The sequence below is a fragment of the Salvelinus alpinus genome, chromosome 12 (genome assembly GCF_045679555.1).
Source record: "Salvelinus alpinus chromosome 12, SLU_Salpinus.1, whole genome shotgun sequence".
In the NCBI taxonomy this organism is placed as follows: Eukaryota; Metazoa; Chordata; class Actinopteri; order Salmoniformes; family Salmonidae; genus Salvelinus; species Salvelinus alpinus.
The window spans coordinates 26,582,004-26,603,123 of NC_092097.1; the positions used below are offsets into that span (position 1 = coordinate 26,582,004).

The window sequence follows — 21,120 nt, forward strand, 5'->3', positions numbered from 1 at the left end:
ACCTGATCAGTAATTCTAGATCAGCAATGCTACTATGATACAGGCCTAGATATGTCAAAAACAATTGGTGTGGGAGTGAGTACGTGGCAGGCAGGGGAAGGGGTTTTAAGGAGAGGAGTGTACTGTAGGTGTGTTTGTGTAATTACTTATTTGCATTTTACATAACAGAACCAAATATAATACCATAGGGACCTATAACGTTACTGTTATACCAAAACATCTCATTTCTAATGAGATTTTAGGATGGTTAGCTGAAGCTGAAGCTGAAAAAATTATCATGCTCCAAAACTCAACAGAGCGAGCCACTAAGCAGGATATATGCTTTGATTAAAACAAAATATAAGAAAGGCTAAATGTTTGTTAACACCATCTGCTGTAATTTGCACATGAAACAGTAAATCAAGAAGATGCATAAAATGCATATTCCCGTGAAACTGATTGAGATCAATCAATGACTTGCAGTTTGGGGTTTCACAGGTAAAATGTGAAGAATTATCATGGCCTATTTGGGCCTATTTTGATGGCCTATTTTGATGGCCTATTTTGAAATTAGGTAGCTTATGCCTAACTTGGTGTTTGAGGGTATTAAAAATAGAACATTTTCTAGAAACATAATGGCTGCATTTACACAAGAAGCCAAATTCTGATATATTTTCCACTAATTGGTCTTTTGACCAATCACATCAGATATTTTTCAAAGCTGATCTGATTGGTCAAAAGACCAATTACTGAAAAAACAGATCAGAGTTGGGCTGCCTGTGTAAACGCATGTGTGGGCATAGGCAGACGTTGCAATTGGAGGATGCATGATATGCATATTCTATAATGATATGCTATTTAATTGGGTGCATCTGTCAGTAAAAACTTTGATTGAGGAAATTATGACGTCATTTAAAAAAAAAAGCTTTCCCTGCATTTTTTGCATTATATTCACACTTAGGGGTGTACTGTGCATACAGTGCAGCAGAGAAAAAATTCTAAAAAGTTTAACATAGGCCTGATTGTCACAACCTGTGGTAAAATATGTGTCCCACTAGATGGTGCTCTTCAGAAGCAAGTTCACAAGAGCTAGGCTCACATGTTGATTGCATTATGGGAGAAATCTAAAACTGAAAAATGTGTGAGAAAGTACATTTTCACCTTTTATTCATGAAGTGTATATGCTGTATCTTTTTTCTTCTTCCAGAAATGCCTATGTGACATGGATGATGGGAGATAAAGAATATGCTGTTGTCTTCTTTTTCCCCTCCATCCACCCCTCCTCCTTTTCACCCTTATTCATCTCTCCCTGTCAGTGGCTATCCTTCTAATTGGAATCAGAGAAATGGAATCCATCCATTTGGATCACATCACCTATATGGTGAAGCTACAACTTTATCTTGACCCAGCTGACCCAGAACGTGTCTTCCTTATGACATGACGGCATAATCTTCTGTTGTGGTAATTCTTACACAGAGACACTCAAAGTCAATCTTAAATGAATCATTGTTTATTATCAGTGAGCTGGAGATGTTCCAACAAACGTAATGCACCATAGTGAACATCGGTCAGGAGCTCTGCCGGGGCAGTCCCAACAGTTGTCTTATATACGGCAATACACAGACAAGTTATATTTGCCTCATTTAGCATAATTCATTACAGTACATTCTGAAATTATTCAGACCCCTTGACTTTTTCCACATTTTGTTACATTACAACCTTATTTTAAAATGTATTAAATAATTTTTCCACCTCATCAATCTACACACAATATCCATAATGACAAAGCAAAACAGGGTTTTAGAAATGTTTGCTAATCCATAAAAAAAGTGAAATATCAAATTAAACTTTATTTGTCACATGCGCCGAATACAACAAGTGTAGACCTTACCGTGAAATGCTTATTTACAAGCCCTTAACCAACAGTGCAGTTCAAGAAGAGTTAAGAAAATATTTACCAAATAAACTAAAGTTTAAAAAAAAACTCAATAAAATAACAATAACGAGGCTGTATACAGGGGTTACCGGTACCGAGTATAGGCCTGATTGGTGGAGTGCTGCAGAGATGGTTGTCCTTCTGGAGCTATGTCAGAGTGACCATCGGGTTCTTGGTCACCCTGACCAAGGCCCTTCTCCCCTGATTGCTCAGTTTGGCCAAGCGGCCAGCTCTAGGAAGAGTCTTGGTGGTTCCAAACTTCTTCCATTTAAGAATAATGGAGGGCACTGTGTTCTTTGGGACCTTCAATGCTGCAGAAATGTTTTAGTGCCCTTCCCAGATCTGTGCCTCGACACAATCCTGTCTTGGAGCTCTACGGACAATTCCTTAGACCTCATGGCTTGGATATTGCTTTGACAAGCACTGTCAACTGTGGGACCTTATATAGACAGGTGTGTGTCTTTCCAAATCATGTCCAATCCATGGAATTTACCACAGGTGGACTCCAATCAAGTTGTAGAAACATCTCAAGGATGATCAATGGAAACAGGACACACCTGTGCTCAATTTTGAGTCTCATAGCAAAGGGTCTGAATACTTACAGTACCAGTCAAAAGTTTGGACACATCTACTCATTCCAGGGTTTTTCTTTGTTTTTTACTATTTTCTACATTGTAAAATGGTAGTGAAGACATCAAAACTGCGAAATAACACATATTGAATCATGTAGTAACCAGAAAAGTGTTAAAGAAATCAAAATGTTACATTTGAGATTCTTCAAAGTAGCCACCCTTTGCCTTTATGACAGCTTTGCACACTCTTTAGATTTAATGACACTCTCATGTTCTATGACAGTGGAATGTCTTTGAATAGCACTGAGTTAAATTCTACTTCCTGTCACTCAAATTGAATTGAGCCCAACCCTGGTATGTGTGTGCGCAGTATCAGACCTGTTTGTGTGCGTGCGGTGCAGCAGAGCCCCTCTCCCCGGGCCATGCGGTAGACAGGGGACACACACACTCGGCTGCTGGGGGCCAGTTGTGTGAGCAGCGTGGACAGGGAGCCAGGGGGCAGGTATAGGCAGGAGAATGCAGGGCGGGAGGGGCTCTGGGTCTCACCCCTCTCCCAGTTGAGCCAGTACCCCCTCAGCCCCTCATCGTGGCCCCACCACCGGACCTGCACCGCATCACGCCCCACTGGGGTCAGCTGGAGGTCAGCCAGGGCAGGCAGCACTGAGACACACAGATAGAGGACAGGCTAGTGTGTGTGTTCTGTTCTAAAAGCCATAAATCACAGAATGAAAAACGAGAGGGGCAAAGCCTAAGGGTAAACTTGGGAGGCATGGACTCCTTATATATGACTGTAGGATAAATGTACAGTATGTCAGGATAAGTAAAGGGTTTCATGACATTTAAATGTCAATACCATTTAACAAGCATTCATTAACACAGTGTTTCCCAACCAGGGGTACTGGGACCCCTGGGGGTACTTGGCCTATCAAAAGGGGATACTTGAGAAGACTCATGAGACCATAGACTTACTGGTAAAATGCACATGAGGGGGGTACTTATGGGGAAATCCGGGCAGAGCAAAATGTACTTGGTGGTACAGTTACCGAAAAAGGTTGGGAACCATTGAATTAACAGCACAAATACAATATTGTTGCTGAGAGGGAAAAATGTTATATTAAGGAAAGACAGCAGAAGTATAAGGGACAGTTAGAAATGTCCCAAAAAATATGCACCCCCTCCCCAATGTTACAAATATTTTCACATCACCCTCCCCTTCTACTGTAATAAAATGTGCACACCTTCCCCCTCATAAAATTAACTCAAAAATAGTTATTACCACCATAAATTACAATAACTGTAACAACCCTGTGTTTATAAACGTGGATATCGACTTTACCACTTTAGCATGGTTTTGTGGCACAGTCGATGCCACGCACAGCTAATGGGCCAGAATGTTGAGGGTTCGCTATGGGCGAGCTCACTCTCTCTGGCTGTTTCATTACACTATGATCAGAGTTGGCTGCAGACAATGATCATCTCAGGAGAAATCAGATTTTCAACATTTCATTGCTGTATTTATAATTATATAAAATGTATGCAACAAATTTTCCACCAACAGGTTTCTGTGCCAATGCATCACACACAACCAATAAGCAACGCGTAACTGCATACCAATTACTGACTTTGAGCACTTATCATCATGGTTTGTATTTTCAACACCACAATCAATTAGAGTATGACAATCTTGAAAAACAGAAAATACATCCCTCCTTACTCAGTACCCCTACTCAGTACCCCTACTCAGTATCACTACTCAGTACCTCTACTCAGTACCCCTACTCAGTACCTCTACTCAGTACCCCTACTCAGTACCCCTACTCAGTATCACTACTCAGTACCTCTACTCAGTACCCCTACTCAGTACCCCTACTCAGTATCACTACTCAGTACCTCTACTCAGTACCCCTACTCAGTATCCCTACTCAGTACCCCTACTCAGTACCCCTACTCAGTATCACTACTCAGTACCTCTACTCAGTATCCCTACTCAGTACCCCTACTCAGTACCCCTACTCAGTACCTCTACTCAGTACCCCTACTCAGTATCCCTACTCAGTATCACTACTCAGTACCTCTACTCAGTATCCCTACTCAGTACCCCTACTCAGTACCCCTACTCAGTATCACTACTCAGTACCCCTACTCAGTATCCCTACTCAGTACCCCTACTCAGTACCCCTACTCAGTATCACTACTCAGTATCCCTACTCAGTACCCCTACTCAGTACCCCTACTCAGTACCCCTACTCAGTACCTCTACTCAGTACCTCTACTCAGTACCCCTACTCAGTACCCCTACTCAGTATCACTACTCAGTACCCCTACTCAGTACCCCTACTCAGTATCCCTACTCAGTACCCCTACTCAGTATCCCTACTCAGTACCCCTACTCAGTATCCCTACTCAGTATCCCTACTCAGTACCCCTACTCAGTATCCCTACTCAGTACTCCTACTCAGTACCCCTACTCAGTACCCCTACTCAGTACCCCTACTCAGTATCCCTACTCAGTATCCCTACTCAGTACTCCTACTCAGTACCCCTACTCAGTACCCCTACTCAGTACCTCTACTCAGTACCCCTACTCAGTACCCCTACTCAGTACCTCTACTCAGTACCCCTACTCAGTACCCCTACTCAGTACCCCTACTCAGTATCGAAGGCTTGGTTTGAATGTAATTTTGTTGTTTTGTAACAGTTGTCACTTTCCATGAATCGAATGGCCATTGCGCAGTTTGGATGGTGGAATTATATTAGAGTGGAGTGGATGAACGTGCGCAGGTAGCCTAATCAGATGAAAACATTGTGAGTAGTTGTGTTAATGCCACACATAAAAAAGGTAATACATTTTACATATTAAATGAAAAATATTTAGGCAATATTGAAGTGTCAGGTTCTAGGTCAAGGAATAGCCACTTGGATCGGAAAGGAGCCAGAATATGTTAAGCTTTCCTGAATAACTGGGCCTGCTGGGCGCATATAGGCCTATGTGGACGACATGGGAGAATGAGAGAATGATGATCGGCAACAGACAGCGCATCAGTATCACAAGTAAAAATACAACCAGACTGGCATGCTCCTGTGCCTATCTAGAATCTGTCCAGAGTAGACCCACAGCTGATCTTGATGGAATGAATGGAATGACTTTTGCACCATTATTCAAATGACATTTTCACTGCAGTTTACAGCCTGGAGTAGAATTGCACTCAATTGTTCATTGGATTATGGTGTTGAAGGCTAGTCTAGGTAGGATAATTGTATTGTCCCTTAATTAACAAGATCAATGGGGGAGCTTTTTGAGCTGCATGTTTTCACTGTTCTTTCATGTGCAATGATGCACCTGGCCTCTCTGCTGCCAATCAGTTATTCCTCTATATCTTGTGGATTTATTTAGAAAATGTGTGCATATTTGAATGATTTTATGTGTGGTATGATTGCTAGTTAACCTATTGCAGATCTGGATAAATGATCCAACTACCACTATTGTCAGTATGAATAGAGGGCAGGATAGATAGTTGACTGGTAGACTACAGTATATTGATCTGTGGTATAGTAATCACATGGAGAAGTGTAGTGCATAAGGGAAGTACCAAAGCACCTTGATAGGGAAGAAGCAAGTAAGCAGATGAGGGCATTTGGCTATATGGAATACATATCGTAAAACCTGCATAGTGGAAATTGTAAATCAGGGGAAAAACGCACTACCCTCCCCTGTTCCCAATAAAGAAAACACACTCCCCAGAGCAATGAAAAAAATCTAGACAACCCTCCCCTATTTTGGAACAGCCCCCCTAACCCAGTAAATGTCGAATTGTCCCTAAATCAATAGAAACACACCAACACACATCTTACCCTCCTGAGTGCAGGCCTTGACAGACATGGCCTTCTCTTTGCCTGTGGAGTACAGGGCGCTGACAGTAACTAGGTACTGTGTGTCTGGCTCTAGACCAGTGAGCAGAGTGGAGTTCTGATGTCCATGTAGCCTAACCGTGTGGACCTGCCCACTGGGTAGAGCTCCATACTCTATCTGGTACCGCTGGACATGCTCAGTTTGCAAAGGACCCCAGCTCACTCGCACTCTGTCAGGACCTGAGTCTGCCACTGTGACCACCGCTGGGCTCAACACCTCTAGGTTGGAGGATAGGAGAGGGAGAGGATGGGATGACACAAAAGAGAATATTATTATCCACAAAAAATGTGTTTAATAATGTAAAAATATATTCTGGTTGTGTTGATTTTCTATTATACTATCTGCTCATTTCATATATCTACCACATCACTGAACTCTCATCCCCCTCTCCCTCCCTCCTTCTCCCCCCCCCCCCCCCTCTGACCGGGTTGTGTAGTGAAGGTGACACTGAGAGTGTTGAGGTAATCATGGTTGGACTGGGAGTTAGGGGTGAGGGTGGCAGTGTAGATGGTGTCTGGCTGCAGGCCCCTCAGCTCCACCCAGCTGGCGTCCCCGGGGAGGGTCCGTCTGTGGTACTGCCCCCCACTGCTGGCCCCGCCGTTAGGCTGACCCTCCCCAGCACCTGGCAGAACAGAGCTGTAGCGGAAAAAGCTGTAGAAATCTGTGTTGGATCCGAGTACAGGACGCCACTGCAGCACGGCACTGTGGGAGGACACCTGTACCACCCTCAGGCGCTCAACACGGATCAGCTCTGAGAGAGAGAGAGGGGGGGAAGGGGATACAACTCAGTTGGGTAGAGTTTGCATTTACACTACAGAGGATTTCATCTGCAATCACAGTCCTGTCTATAAATACTTGAGTCTGGCAACTCAATTATAGTCAAGCAGCACAGTCCCACCTCTGCTGTGATGTTCAAAGTGAAAAATGTATGCTCTGAACTGTTTTATACAAGTCTGTGCAGTTTGAAGGGCAAAAAATTACATTTCATATACTGTCATCTATGTCCTCTGTCTTTGTGAGTCACTACCCCCCTCCCTCACCCCTGCCCCACACACCAATGATGGCCTCCCTCAGGTCCTCTGTGATGATACTGATGTCATCGATGTCCACAAAGTACAGGTGGGACTCGATGGGCGGGGTCACCACCCTCTGCAGCACCTGGTAGTTCCCGTGTCCCATAGAGACAGCCAACAGAGACACACCTGCCTTTCTCAGCTCTGCCATTGGTCCATCCACCATGCCCAGCTGTACCCCATCCGTTAGCCACACCAGCACTTTGGGGAGCTCCAACTCATCCCCAGCCCCAGCTCTGGCTAGCAGCCCCTGGGCCAGTCTGAGGGCAGCCTCTGTGTTGGTGTCCCCCTGGAGCTGCATCGTCCTCTGCAGTGCCCCCTGCAGGCCAGGCTGGGTGCTGTGGGCGTCCAGACCAAACTCCAGGTGTGGCTCAGTGCCCACCTGCAGCAGCCCCGCCCTCACCTGGCCTCGCCCCAGAGAGAAGGGGAGGAGCAGCTCGGACAGGAAGTGCAGCAGGCGAGTGAACTCGTAGGATGACACACTTCCTGAAGAATCCAACAGGAGCAGGATGTCCCCCTCACAACAGTTCAGAGCTGAGAGAGAGAGAGAGAGAGAGAGAGAGAGAGAGAGAGAGATTACACTGAAGTTATTCACCTTATATATAGAGTATATATATATATATTATGTTCCACAAGGCAATATAAAAACACATGCGATGAAAAGCTCTTTGTTAGCCTTTGTTTTACCTCCTGTCATGGTTGTTCTTTACTTTGCTAATCTTCCTATGTCTAAATCGAAATATTTGCTGTTCTTTGTGTGATCATTAAAATTAACCTTGATCGTTTAAGCCATTTTATTCAAACATAATGGGATCCAAGCCATAGAACACAGGACAAGAGAGAGGAGAGGAAAGAAGAATGAAGAGACAAGAGTGCTAAAAGATGAATAAAGGTATGGGTTGAAAGATGGCTGTCAATGGAGTGAGAGATATTAAACATATAAAAACAAAGGATGGGGGAAGAAAAATACTGTAAAATATAGAGAGGAACCAAATTACAGAGAGAGCAAAAAATAAAGAGCGAGACAGAAAGAGACCAAACAACAGAGAGAGAGTGAGAGAGAGAGACCAAACAACAGAGAAATTGAGAGTGAGAGATAGAAACAGAGAGAGAGAGTGAGAGAGAAACAGAGAGAGAGAGAGTGTGAGAGAGAGAGAGTGTGAGACAGAGAGAGTAATAATACACACAGGCACAAACGACCTGAGAGCACAGCAGGAAAGGGTGGCCACAGCACTGAAGGGAGTGATTGAAAAAGCTTCTTCTACTTTCCCCAACGCACAAGTGGTTATCTCCACCCTGCTACCACGAAAAGACTTCCACCCTGCTACAATACAGCTGGTAAACGCAAGCATTTCCCGTGACTGTGCCTCAAAACCAAATGTTTTTCTGGCACACCACTCCACCCTGGACTTGAACAGCCTCTATGACCAGGTCCACCTCTACAAGGCAGCAGTGCCCACCTTTGCCCGGACTCTAAAGGACATCGCTCTCAAACGAAGCCCCAACACTCCACACAGGAGCAACAGATCAATAGACACCCCACCCAGACCAGCGAGACACCCTCCAAGACCTCCAGGACCCCCCCCCTGGACCTACACACCCCCCCCCACATCAACCATGCCCACACCCAATTTAGGCCCCCTCAGATCAGACCCATGCCACTCCTGCCCACCCCATGCACCCCACCCCCGCAAAGAGGGCATCAACATGGAAGTCACACATACGCCCAGGTAGTGAGCGGGCAAACAGGCCCAACCCCCACTCTTACACTCGCCCAAGCCAACGACATGTACCAGATGCTCAGCAGGCTCTGCTCACACTTACTGGCCTGAGGCCAAACCCCGACCAACAACTTTGGACACTTTATGGAACAAAAAGCCTTCACTATATCATCCTGGAATATCCAAGGCCTGAGGTCATCTGCCTTTGGCCTAAAGAGCAGGAACCCGGACTTCACCAAAGAAATCGGTAATGCAGACATTGTCATCCTGCAAGAAACATGGTATAGAGGAGACGGACCCACTGGTTGCCCTCTAGGTTACAGAGAGCTGGTAGTCCCATCCACCAAACTACCAGGTGTGAAACAGGGAAGGGACTCAGGGGGAATGCTAATTTGGTATAGAGCAGACCTAACTCACTCCATTAAATTAATCAAAACAGGAACATTTTACATTTGGCTAGAAATTCAAAAGGAAATTATCTTAACAGAGAAAAATGTCCTCCTGTGTGCTACCTATATCCCCCCACTAGAATCCCCATACTTTAATGAAGACAGCTTCTCCATCCTGGAGGGGGAAATCAATCATTTCCAGGCCCAGGGACATGTATTAGTCTGTGGCGACCTAAATGCCAGAACTGGACAGGAACCTGACACCCTCAGCACACAGGGGGACAAACACCTACCTGGAGGTGACAGCATTCCCTCCCCCATATGCCCACCTAGGCACAACTATGACAACATAACCAACAAAAACGGGTCACAACTCCTGCAGCTCTGTCGCACGCTGGGTATGTACATAGTCAATGGTAGGCTTCGAGGGGACTCCTATGGTAGGTACACCTATAGCTCATCTCTTGGCAGTAGCACTGTAGACTACTTTATCACTGACCTCAACCCAGAGTCTCTCAGAGCGTTCACAGTCAGCCCACTGACACCCCTATCAGACCACAGCAAAATCACAGTCTACTTGAACAGAGCAATACTCAATCATGAGGCATCAAAGCCAAAGGAACTGAGTAACATTAAGAAATGCTATAGATGGAAGGAATGCAGTTTGGAAACCTACCAAAAAACAATTAGGCAACAGCAAATTCAATCCCTTTTAGACAACTTCCTGGGTAAAACGCTCCACTGCAATAGTGAAGGTGTAAACTTGGCAGTAGAAAATCTTAACAGTATATTTGACCTCTCAGCTTCCCTATCAAATCTAAAAATCTCAAATAGAAAACCGAAGAAAATGAACAACAATGACGAATGGTTTGATAAAGAATGCAAAAATCTAAGAAATAAATTGAGAAACCTGTCCAACCAAAAACATAGAGACCCGGAAAACCTGAGTCTACGCCTTCACTATGGTGAATCACTAAAACAATACAGAAATACACTACGGAAAAAGAAGGAACAGCACGTCAGAAATCAGCTCAATGTAATTGAAGAATCCATAGACTCTAACCAATTCTGGGAAAATTGGAAAACACTAAACAAACAACAACACGAAGAATTATCTATCCAAAATGGAGATGTATGGGTAAACCACTTCTCCAATCTTTTTGGCTCTATAACAAAGAATAAAGAGCAAAAACATATACATGATCAAATACAAATCCTAGAATCAACTATTAAAGACTACCAGAACCCACTGGATTCTCCAATTACCTTGAATGAGTTACAGGACAAAATAAAAACCCTCCAACCCAAAAAGGCCTGTGGTGTTGATGGTATCCTTAATGAAATGATCAAATATACAGACAACAAATTCCAATTGGCTATATTAAAACTCTTTAACATCGTCCTTAGCTCTGGCATCTTCCCCAATATTTGGAACCAAGGACTGATCACCCCAATCCACAAAAGTGGAGACAAATTTGACCCCAATAACTACCGTGGAATATGCGTCAACAGTAACCTTGGGAAAATACTCTGCATTATCATTAACAGCAGACTCGTACATTTCCTCAATGAAAACAATGTACTGAGCAAATGTCAAATTGGCTTTTTACCAAATTACCGTACAACAGACCATGTATTCACCCTACACACCCTAATTGACAACCAAACAAACCAAAACAAAGGCAAAGTCTTCTCATGCTTTGTTGATTTCAAAAAAGCCTTCGACTCAATTTGGCATGAGGGTCTGCTATACAAATTGATGGAAAGTGGTGTTGGGGGTAAAACATACGACATCATAAAATCCATGTACACAAACAACAAGTGTGCGGTTAAAATTGGCAAAAAACACACACATTTCTTCACACAGGGTCGTGGGGTGAGACAGGGATGCAGCTTAAGCCCCACCCTCTTCAACATATATCAACGAATTGGCGCGGGCACTAGAACAGTCTGCAGCACCCGGTCTCACCCTACTAGAATCCGAAGTCAAATGTCTACTGTTTGCTGATGATCTGGTGCTTCTGTCACCAACCAAGGAGGGCCTACAGCAGCACCTAGATCTTCTGCACAGATTCTGTCAGACCTGGGCCCTGACAGTAAATCTCAGTAAGACCAAAATAATGGTGTTCCAAAAAAGGTCCAGTCGCCAGGACCACAAATTCCATCTAGACACCGTTGCCCTAGAGCACACAAAAAAAAAACTATACATACCTCGGCCTAAACATCAGCACCACAGGTAGCTTCCACAGAGCTGTGAACGATCTGAGAGACAAGGCAAGAAGGGCATTCTATGCCATCAAAAGGAACATAAATTTCAACATACCAATTAGGATCTGGCTAAAAATACTTGAATCAGTCATAGAGCCCATTGCCCTTTATGGTTGTGAGGTCTGGGGTCCGCTCACCAACCAAGATTTCACAAAATGGGACAAACACCAAATTGAGACTCTGCATGCAGAATTCTGCAAAAATATCCTCCGTGTACAACGTAGAACACCAAATAATGCATGCAGAGCAGAATTAGGCCGATACCCACTAATTATCAAAATCCAGAAAAGAGCCGTTAAATTCTACAACCACCTAAAAGGAAGCGATTCCCAAACCTTCCATAACAAAGCCATCACCTACAGAGAGATGAACCTGGAGAAGAGTCCCCTAAGCAAGCTGGTCCTAGGGCTCTGTTCACAAACACAAACACACCCCACAGAGCCCCAGGACAACAGCACAATTAGACCCAACCAAATCATGAGAAAACAAAAAGATAATTACTTGACACATTGGAAAGAATTAACAAAAAAACAGAGCAAACTAGAATGCTATTTGGCCCTAAACAGAGAGTATACAGTGGCAGAATACCTAACCACTGTGACTGACCCAAACTTAAGGAAAGCTTTGACTATGTACAGACTCAGTGAGCATAGCCTTGCTATTGAGAAAGGCCGCCGTAGGTAGACATGGCTCTCAAGAGAAGACAGGCTATGTGCTCACTGCCCACAAAATGAGGTGGAAACTGAGCTGCACTTCCTAACCTCCTGCCCAATGTATGACCATATTAGAGAGACATACAGTGGGGAGAACAAGTATTTGATACACTGCCGATTTTGCAGGTTTTCCTACTTACAAAGCATGTAGAGGTCTGTAATTTTGATCATAGGTACACTTCAACTGTGAGAGACGGAAAATCACATTGTATGATTTTTAACTAATTAATTTGCATTTTATTGCATGACATAAGTATTTGATACATCAGAAAAGCAGAACTTAATATTTGGTACAAAAACCTTTGTTTGCAATTACAGAGATCATACGTTTCCTGTAGTTCTTGACCAGGTTTGCACACACTGCAGCAGGGATTTTGGCCCACTCCTCCATACAGACCTTCTCCAGATCCTTCAGGTTTCGGGGCTGTCGCTGGGCAATACGGACTTTCAGCTCCCTCCAAAGATTTTCTATTGGGTTCAGATCTGGAGACTGGCTAGGCCACTCCAGGACCTTGAGATGCTTCTTACGGAGCCACTCCTTAGTTGCCCTGGCTGTGTGTTTCGGGTCGTTGTCATGCTGGAAGACCCAGCTACGACCCATCTTCAATGCTCTTACTGAGGGAAGGAGGTTGTTGGCCAAGATCTCGCGATACATGGCCCCATCCATCCTCCCCTCAATACGGTGCAGTCGTCCTGTCCCCTTTGCAGAAAAGCATCCCCAAAGAATGATGTTTCCACCTCCATGCTTCATGGTTGGGATGGTGTTCTTGGGGTTGTACTCATCCTTCTTCTTCTTCCAAACACGGCGAGTGGAGTTTAGACCAAAAAGCTCTATTTTTGTCTCATCAGACCACATGACCTTCTCCCATTCCTCCTCTGGATCATCCAGATGGTCATTGGCAAACTTCAGACGGGCCTGGACATGCGCTGGCTTGAGCAGGGGGACCTTGTGTACGCTGCAGGATTTTAATCCATGACGGCGTAGTGTGTTACTAATGGTTTTCTTTGAGACTGTGGTCCCAGCTCTCTTCAGGTCATTGACCAGGTCCTGCCGGGTAGTTCTGGGCTGATCCCTCACCTTCCTCATGATCATTGATGCCCCACGAGGTGAGATCTTGCATGGAGCCCCAGACCGAGGGTGATTGACCGTCATCTTCAACTTCTTCCATTTTCTAATAATTGCGCCAACAGTTGTTGCCTTCTCCCCAAGCTGCTTGCCTATTGTCCTGTAGCCCATCCCAGCCTTGTGCAGGTCTACAATTTAACCCTGATGTCCTTACACAGCTCTCTGGTCTTGGCCATTGTGGAGAGGTTGGAGTCTGTTTGATTGAGTGTGTGGACAGGTGTCTTTTATACAGGTAACGAGTTCAAACAGGTGCAGTTAATACAGGTAATGAGTGGAGAACAGGAGGGCTTCTTAAAGAAAAACTAACAGGTCTGTGAGAGACGGAATTCTTACTGGTTGGTAGGTGATCAAATACTTATGTCATGCAATAAAATGCAAATTAATTAGTTAAAAATCATACAATGTGATTTTCAGGATTTTTGTTTTAGATTCCGTCTCTCACAGTTGAAGTGTACCTATGATAAAAATTACAGACCTCTACATGCTTTGTAAGTAGGAAAACCTGCAAAATCGGCAGTGTATCAAATACTTGTTCTCCCCACTGTATTTCCCTCAGATTACACAGATCCACAAAGAATTCGAAAACAAATCCAATTTTGATAAACTCCCATATCTACTGGGTGAAATTCCACAGTGTGCCATCACAGCAGCAAGATTTGTGACCTGTTGCCACAAGAAAAGGGCAACCAGTGAAGAACAAACACCATTGTAAATACAACCCGTATTTATGTTTATTTATTTTAACTTGTGTGCTTTAACCATTTGTACATTGTTACAACACTGCATATATATAATATGACATTTGTAATGTCTTTATTGTTTTGAAACTTCTGTATGTGTAATGTTTACTGTTCATTTTTATTGTTTATTTGACTTTTGTATATTATCTACCTCACTTGCTTTGGCAATGTTAACACATGTTTCCCATGCCAATAAAGCCCCTTGAATTGAATTGAATTGAATTGAGAGACCAAACAACAGAGAGAGAGTGAGAGAGAGAGAGAGAAACAGAGAGAGAGAGACCAAACAACAGAGTGAAAGATAAAGAGAGAGACAGAGAGAGAGAAACCAAACAACAGAGAAAGAGAGTGAAAGATAAAGAGAGAGAGAGACCAAACAACAGAGAGAGAGTGAAAGATACACAGAGAGAGAGACAACATTATATGCAGAGAATAGCCACAGTCTGGGCAGATGCTCTTTGATGAGCACATTATAATGGTCACTGGACCTTATCATCTCTTTATTTTCAGGAACAATTTACAGCACTTTTCTTTCTCAACCATCTACATAGGGGAGAGTGGGGTAAGTCAAGACAGTTTTTACATTCAGCATTCAGCAAGAGAAATAAAGTATTATCTCAACAACAAAAATATGATACCTTAAAGTGTGTAAATACTGTAGAGGGAGAAATTGAAAGGCAGAGTGTGTAAGTACTGGGGGGAAAAGAGAAGGACAAGGAGAGAGAAGAGAGAAAGGGGATTTGCGCTGGCACTTAAGAGGAGGAGAGGAAGAGGATGGCAGCTCTCTTCCCTCTCTGAGATCCACAGTGAGAAGGTGTTTGTGGGTGAGAGAGAGTGTATGTGAGAGAGATGCATTCCTCTTCCTCTCTATTTATGTCATTAAAACGTAGCCACAAAACTAAATTAAGCTTTGTTCCCACCTTTATGACCTGTAGAGAAATGTATCCAAAGCCTTTGCTTGATCTTTTTAAAAGACACCTGAGTCATAGATCCAAGTGTTTACTTTTAAGTAGTTTGGCACTACCATTATTATTACAGCTTGTTACTGTCATTTGGAAAACAAAATGTTCCGGATTTCCAGAGACATTCTGGCCAAGGTCAGCAGGGCAAAGGTTTTTCTTGAAGATAGCAACTAATATCAATAGAAGACAGAACTTCTGTTGTCTCCCTTTCAACTGTAATCCCAAGAGCTGGAACTCTCTTCCTCTCTCAAACAAACATACTGAAAAAATATGAATCATATAGACAACTCTGTCAATAATACAATGATGAGGACAAAAGAATAGACAGTGTAAATAAGTTACTACTTGTGGATGTAGGCTATACTTCACTAATAGATCAGATACATATTACTGCACATAGTTTAACATCCCAAGAAGTTCATTGTTAGAGAACTAAAACAAATGATTATCTAATGATGTGACTGAGGATCCAGACTTTACCAGCTTCAACTCTGCAGAATGGAACGTTGTTAAAAGTATTTGTGAAATATGCACACAGCCATCTCTCTAACCGTGACACACCTGTATAAGGTAGACTAAACTTACCTGTGTCAGGTACAACGTTTTGTGTGCTGCTCGGCCACAGTAACACACCGAGCAGCAAACAGGAAAATCCAAGCCACTCCATCATAAATTGGATCAATACGTTATGATGAAATAGAGCAAACAAGTGCACCCTGAATGGGATCTTCCCAAGTCACTGTCCATAGCTTTGTTGTACTGTATTACAGTTCCTTCCCTCTCACACTTCCTCGAGATTCTCATGCGCCAAGGGATAAGTCCGTTTTTTGTTGTACAGCCTGCTTCCTTAGAAAGGCTGAAAAGTCATCACAAACTGGTAACCACACAAGGGCGCTCTGGTATACACACACACAAACAGCGTAGACGACTTTATCCACACTACCTCATTCAAAACGTATACAAAAATGTTTGCTCAATTTAATTTCTTTCCACTTTTAGTCCAATTTCATAACTTTTATCACTGGCACAAGTCTCCCACTTTCACAGAATGCATTACCCCCCTCTCCACAAGATCAACTGATAAAGTGCTTCTTCTATTTAATTTCCTCCTCACCCTCCAATATCTTTAAGTCCTCTCCTCCCCCTTATCTTTCTGTTTTCCTTTCACAAGCCTTCTCCCCTCAACAGTCAAGAGGGTTTTGGCGTCACTTTTGTTGGATTTCGGCCCAGTTTCGGACATTATCCAGGTTGCGTCTATAGCCTACGTCACATTGTCAACAAACTCATTATCACAAATGCGATTAACACTTTATTGACACCACTGGTATTCAGCACTCTACCCTCATACTTGGACCCCCCTTCAGTGAACCAACCTGGTCTCAGAGCATTTCGTATTATTGAGTGAATAGGTTTGTGTTCTACTCGGGGATGGGCGGAACAGTGTGCTGGCACATCTTGAGAGAATGCAGGCTAACAGGGTGGAGTGGCAGCAAACTACTCATTGCAATAATTATAGTAGGGGCTGTAACAATGAATATGCAACTTTTCGTATCGTCTGAGATCCCTAAAGATTGGAAAGCTGCCGCGGTCATCCCCCTCTTCAAAGGGGGAGACACTCTAGACCCGAACAGTTACAGACCTATATCTATCCTACCCTGCCTTTCTAAAGTCTTCGAAAGCCAAGTTAACAAACAGATCACCGACCATTTCGAATCCCACCGCACCTTCTCCGCTATGCAATCTAGATTCCGAGCTGGTCATGGGTGCACCTCAGCCACTCTCAAGGTCCTAAATGATATCATAACCACCATCGATAAGAGACAATACTGTGCAACCGTCTTCATCGACCTGGCCAAGGCTTTCGACTCTGTCAATCACCACATTCTTATTGGCAGACTCAACAGCCTTGGTATCTCAAATGACTGCCTCGCCTGGTTCACCAACTACTTCTCAGATAGAGTTCAGTGTGTCAAATCGGAGGGCCTGTTGTCCGGACCTCTGGCAGTCTCTATGGGGGTGCCACAGGGTTCAATTCTCAGGCCGACCCTTTCTCTGTATACATCAATGATGTCGCTCTTGCTGCTGGTGATTCTCTGATCCACCTCTACGCAGACGACACCATTCTGTATACTTCTGGCCCTTCTTTGGACACTGAGTTTCAATACCATACAACACTCCTTCCGTGGCCTCCAACTGCTCTTAAATGCAAGTAAAACTAAATGCATGCTCTTCAACCGATCGCTGCCCGCACCAGCCCGGTTCAGACTTAGAATATGTGGACATGTACAAATACCTAGGTGTCTGGTTAGACTGTAAACTCTCCTTCCAGACTCACATTAAGCAACTCCAATCCAAAATTAAATCTAGAATCGGCTTCCTATTTCGCAAAACAAAGCCTCCTTCACTCATGCTGCCAAACATACCCTTGTAAAACTGACTATCCTACCGATCCTTGACTTTAGCGATGTCATTTACAAAATAGCCTCCAGCACTCTACTCAGCAAATTGGATGCAGTCTATCACAGTGCCATCCGTTTTGTCACCAAAGCCCAATATACTACCCACCACTGTGACCTGTATGCTCTCGTTGGCTGGCCCTCGCTTCATATTCATCGGCAAACCCACTGGCTCCAGGTCATCTATATGTCCTTGCTAGGTAAAGCCCCGCCTTATCTCAGCTCACTGGTTACCATAGCAGCACCCACCCGTAGCACGCGCTCCAGCAGGTATATTTCACTGGTCATCCTTACAGTTCTCTGCTGCCAATGACTGGAATGATTTGCAAAAATCCCTGAAGCTGGAGTCTTATATCTCCCTCACTAACTTTAAGCATCAGCTATCAGAGCAGCTTACCGATCATTGCACCTGTACATAGCCCATCTGTAAATAGCCGACCCAACTATCTAATCCCCATTTTGTTTTTTGTTTTTTTGCTCCTTTGCACCCCAGTATCTGTACTTGCACATTCATCTTCTGCACATCCATCACTCCAGTGTTTAATTGTTAAATTGTAATTTCTTTCCCCACTATGGCCTATTTATTGCCTTACCTCCCTAATCAGACTACATTTGCACACACTGTATATAGATTTTTCTATTGTGTTATTGACTGTACATTTGTTTATCCCATGTGTAACTCTGTGTTGTTTGTGTCGCACTGCTTTGCTTTATCTTGGCCAGGTCGCAGTTGTAAATGAGAACTTGTTCTCAACTGGCCTACCTGGTTAAATAAAGGTTTACATTTTAATTATTATTAATATTTTTTAAATGAATTGGATTTTGGATGTTACATCCAGTATAGCATTCGGCTCAGAGTTACATCTAGCATCCGGCTCAGAGTTACATTCAGCATCTGGCTCAGAGTTACATCCAGCATACAGCATCCGGCAGAGTTACATCCATTATTCTGCATCCAGCTCAAAGTAACGTCCAGCATCTTGCACAGTTTCATCCAGCATCTGGCTCAGAGTTACATCCAGCATCCGGCTCAGTTACATCCAGCATCCAGCTCAGTTACATCCAGCAACTCTGAACTGGATAACATACTTCAAAATAAGAGTCCCCCAATATGTCATGCCAAAATGAAAGTCTTGCATTACTGTTTTCAAAAGAAGAGTCCTTCGATTTGGCCTGCCAAAATAAAAGTCCTGCGATTTCCCGATTTCAAAATAAGAGTCTCTCGCTTTGTCATGATAAAATAAAAGTCCCGCATTTCCAATTACAAAATAAGAGTCCCTTGCTTTGTCATGCCAAAATAATAGTCATGCGATTTCTGAAATCAAAATAAGAGTACTTTAATTTGTCATTCAAATAAAAGTAATATGAGTTCCAATTTCAAAATAATTGTACCTTGATTTATTATGGCAAAATAAAATTCTGTCATTTTACGATTTCAAAATAAGAGTGTTGATTTGTCATGCCAAAATAAGTCCCGCATTTCCAATTTCAAAATAATGTCCACAATTTGTCATGTATGTTTTTCATGTATATTATATTTAATTTCAATAGTTATGAAGGGGGGAATGTCATAAAAAAATATTTTCAAGAAACAGATATACATTAAACATTATGTCATACTGTTAACCCACCACTTTGTTTGTGTTAGCCCAACTCATGTTATGTGGCCTCTGATTACCAGAACAGACGTCTACGAATGCATTTAGGTCATATCACTGACTCTACCTTTAAAAGTGACATTCCGGTGGCATGCATTGAAACACTTGGCCTTATCGTGGCTTTCGTTTGCAAAAATACTATGAAATTTGCAGATCCACAGATGATGCAATCTCAATTGCACTCCACACTGCCCTTTCCCACCTGGACTAAAGGAACACTTATGTGAGAATGCGATTAATTGACTACAGCTCAGCGTTCAACACCATAGTACCCTCAAAGCTCATTGCTAAGCTAAGGATCCTGGGACTAAACACCTCCCTCTGCAATTGGATCCTGGACTTCCTGACGGGCCGCACCCAGGTGATGAGGGTAGGAAGCAACACATCTGCCACGCTGATCCTCAACACTGGAGCTCCACAGGGGTGCGTGCTCAGTCCACTCCTGTACTCCCTGTTCACCCACGACTGCATGGCCAGGCACGACTCCAACACCATCATTAAGTTTGCAGACGACACAACAATCCTGATCACCAACAATGACGAAACTGCCTATAGGGAGGAGGTCAGAGACCTGGCTGGGTGGTGCCAGAATAACAACCTACCCCTCAACGTAACCAAGACTAAGGAGATGATTGTGGACTACAGGAAAAGGGGGACCGAGCACACCCCCATTCTCATCGACGGGGCTGTAGTGGAGCAGGTTGAGAGCTTCAAGTTCCTTGGTGTCCACATCAACAACAAACTATCATGGGCCAAACACACCAAGACAGTCGTGAAGAGGGCACGGCAAAGCCTATTCCCCCTCAGGAAACTAATAAGATTTGGCATGGGTCCTAAGATCCTCAAAAGGTTCTACAACTGCAACATCGAGAGCATCCTGACTGGTTGCATCACTGCCTGGTACGGCAAGTGCTCGGCCTCCGACCTCAAGGCACTACAGAGGGTAGTGCATACGGCCCAGTACATCACTGGGGCCAAGCTGCCTGCCAACCAGGACCTCTACACCAGGCGGTGTCAGAGGAAGGCCCAAAAAATTGTCAAAGACCCCAGCCACTCCAGTCATAGATTGTTCTCTCTACTACCGCATGGCAAGCGATACCGGAGTGCCAAGTTTAGGACAAAAAGGCTTCTCAACAGTTTTTAGCCCCAAGCCATAAGACTCCAGAACAGATAATCAAATGGCTACCCGGACTATTTGCATTGTGTGCGCCCCCCCAACCCCTCTTTTTACGCTGCTGCTACTCTCTGTTTATCATATATGCATAGTCACTTTAAATATACATTCAGGTACATACTACCTCAATTGGGCCGACCAACCAGTGCTCCCGCACATTGGCTAACCGGGCTATCTGCATTGTGTCCCACCCACCACCCGCCAACCCCTCTTTTACGCTACTGCTACTCTCTGTTCATCATATATGCATAGTCACTTTAACCATATCTACATGCACATACTACCTCAATCAGCCTGACTAGCCGGTGTCTGTATGTAGCCTCGCTACTTTTATAGCCTCGCTACTTTATATAGCCTGTCTTTTTACCGTTGTTTTATTTCTTTACCTACCTATTGTTCACCTAATACCTTTTTTGCACTATTGGTTAGAGCCTGTAAGTAAG

General features: G+C 43.7%; 1 protein-coding gene across 1 annotated transcript; it reads right to left on the minus strand.

Moving 5' to 3' along the window:
• Positions 1 to 1,467: 1,467 nt before the first annotated feature.
• Positions 1,468 to 16,527, minus strand: LOC139535772 (von Willebrand factor A domain-containing protein 1-like). Its single transcript, XM_071335557.1, has 5 exons — positions 15,975 to 16,527; positions 7,453 to 8,004; positions 6,822 to 7,148; positions 6,340 to 6,615; positions 1,468 to 3,147 (listed from the first exon to the last, which is right to left on the minus strand). Exons 1-5 carry the CDS (start codon positions 16,057 to 16,059, stop codon positions 2,813 to 2,815), a joined length of 1,575 nt encoding a protein of 524 aa, XP_071191658.1. The 5' UTR covers positions 16,060 to 16,527; the 3' UTR covers positions 1,468 to 2,812.
• Between the last annotated feature and the right edge of the window lie 4,593 nt (positions 16,528 to 21,120).

Excerpts from the sequence above, each read along its gene's own strand:
- LOC139535772 (XM_071335557.1), bottom strand. The coding sequence starts at position 16,059 with ATGATGGAGTGGCTTGGATTTTCCTGTTTGCTGCTCGGTGTGTTACTG. Across the intron at positions 8,005-15,974 it reads AAACGTTGTACCTGACACAG|CTCTGAACTGTTGTGAGGGG; the intron begins GTAAGTTTAGTC and ends TCTCTCTCTCAG. Across the intron at positions 7,149-7,452 it reads CCTGAGGGAGGCCATCATTG|AGCTGATCCGTGTTGAGCGC; the intron begins GTGTGTGGGGCA and ends TCTCTCTCTCAG.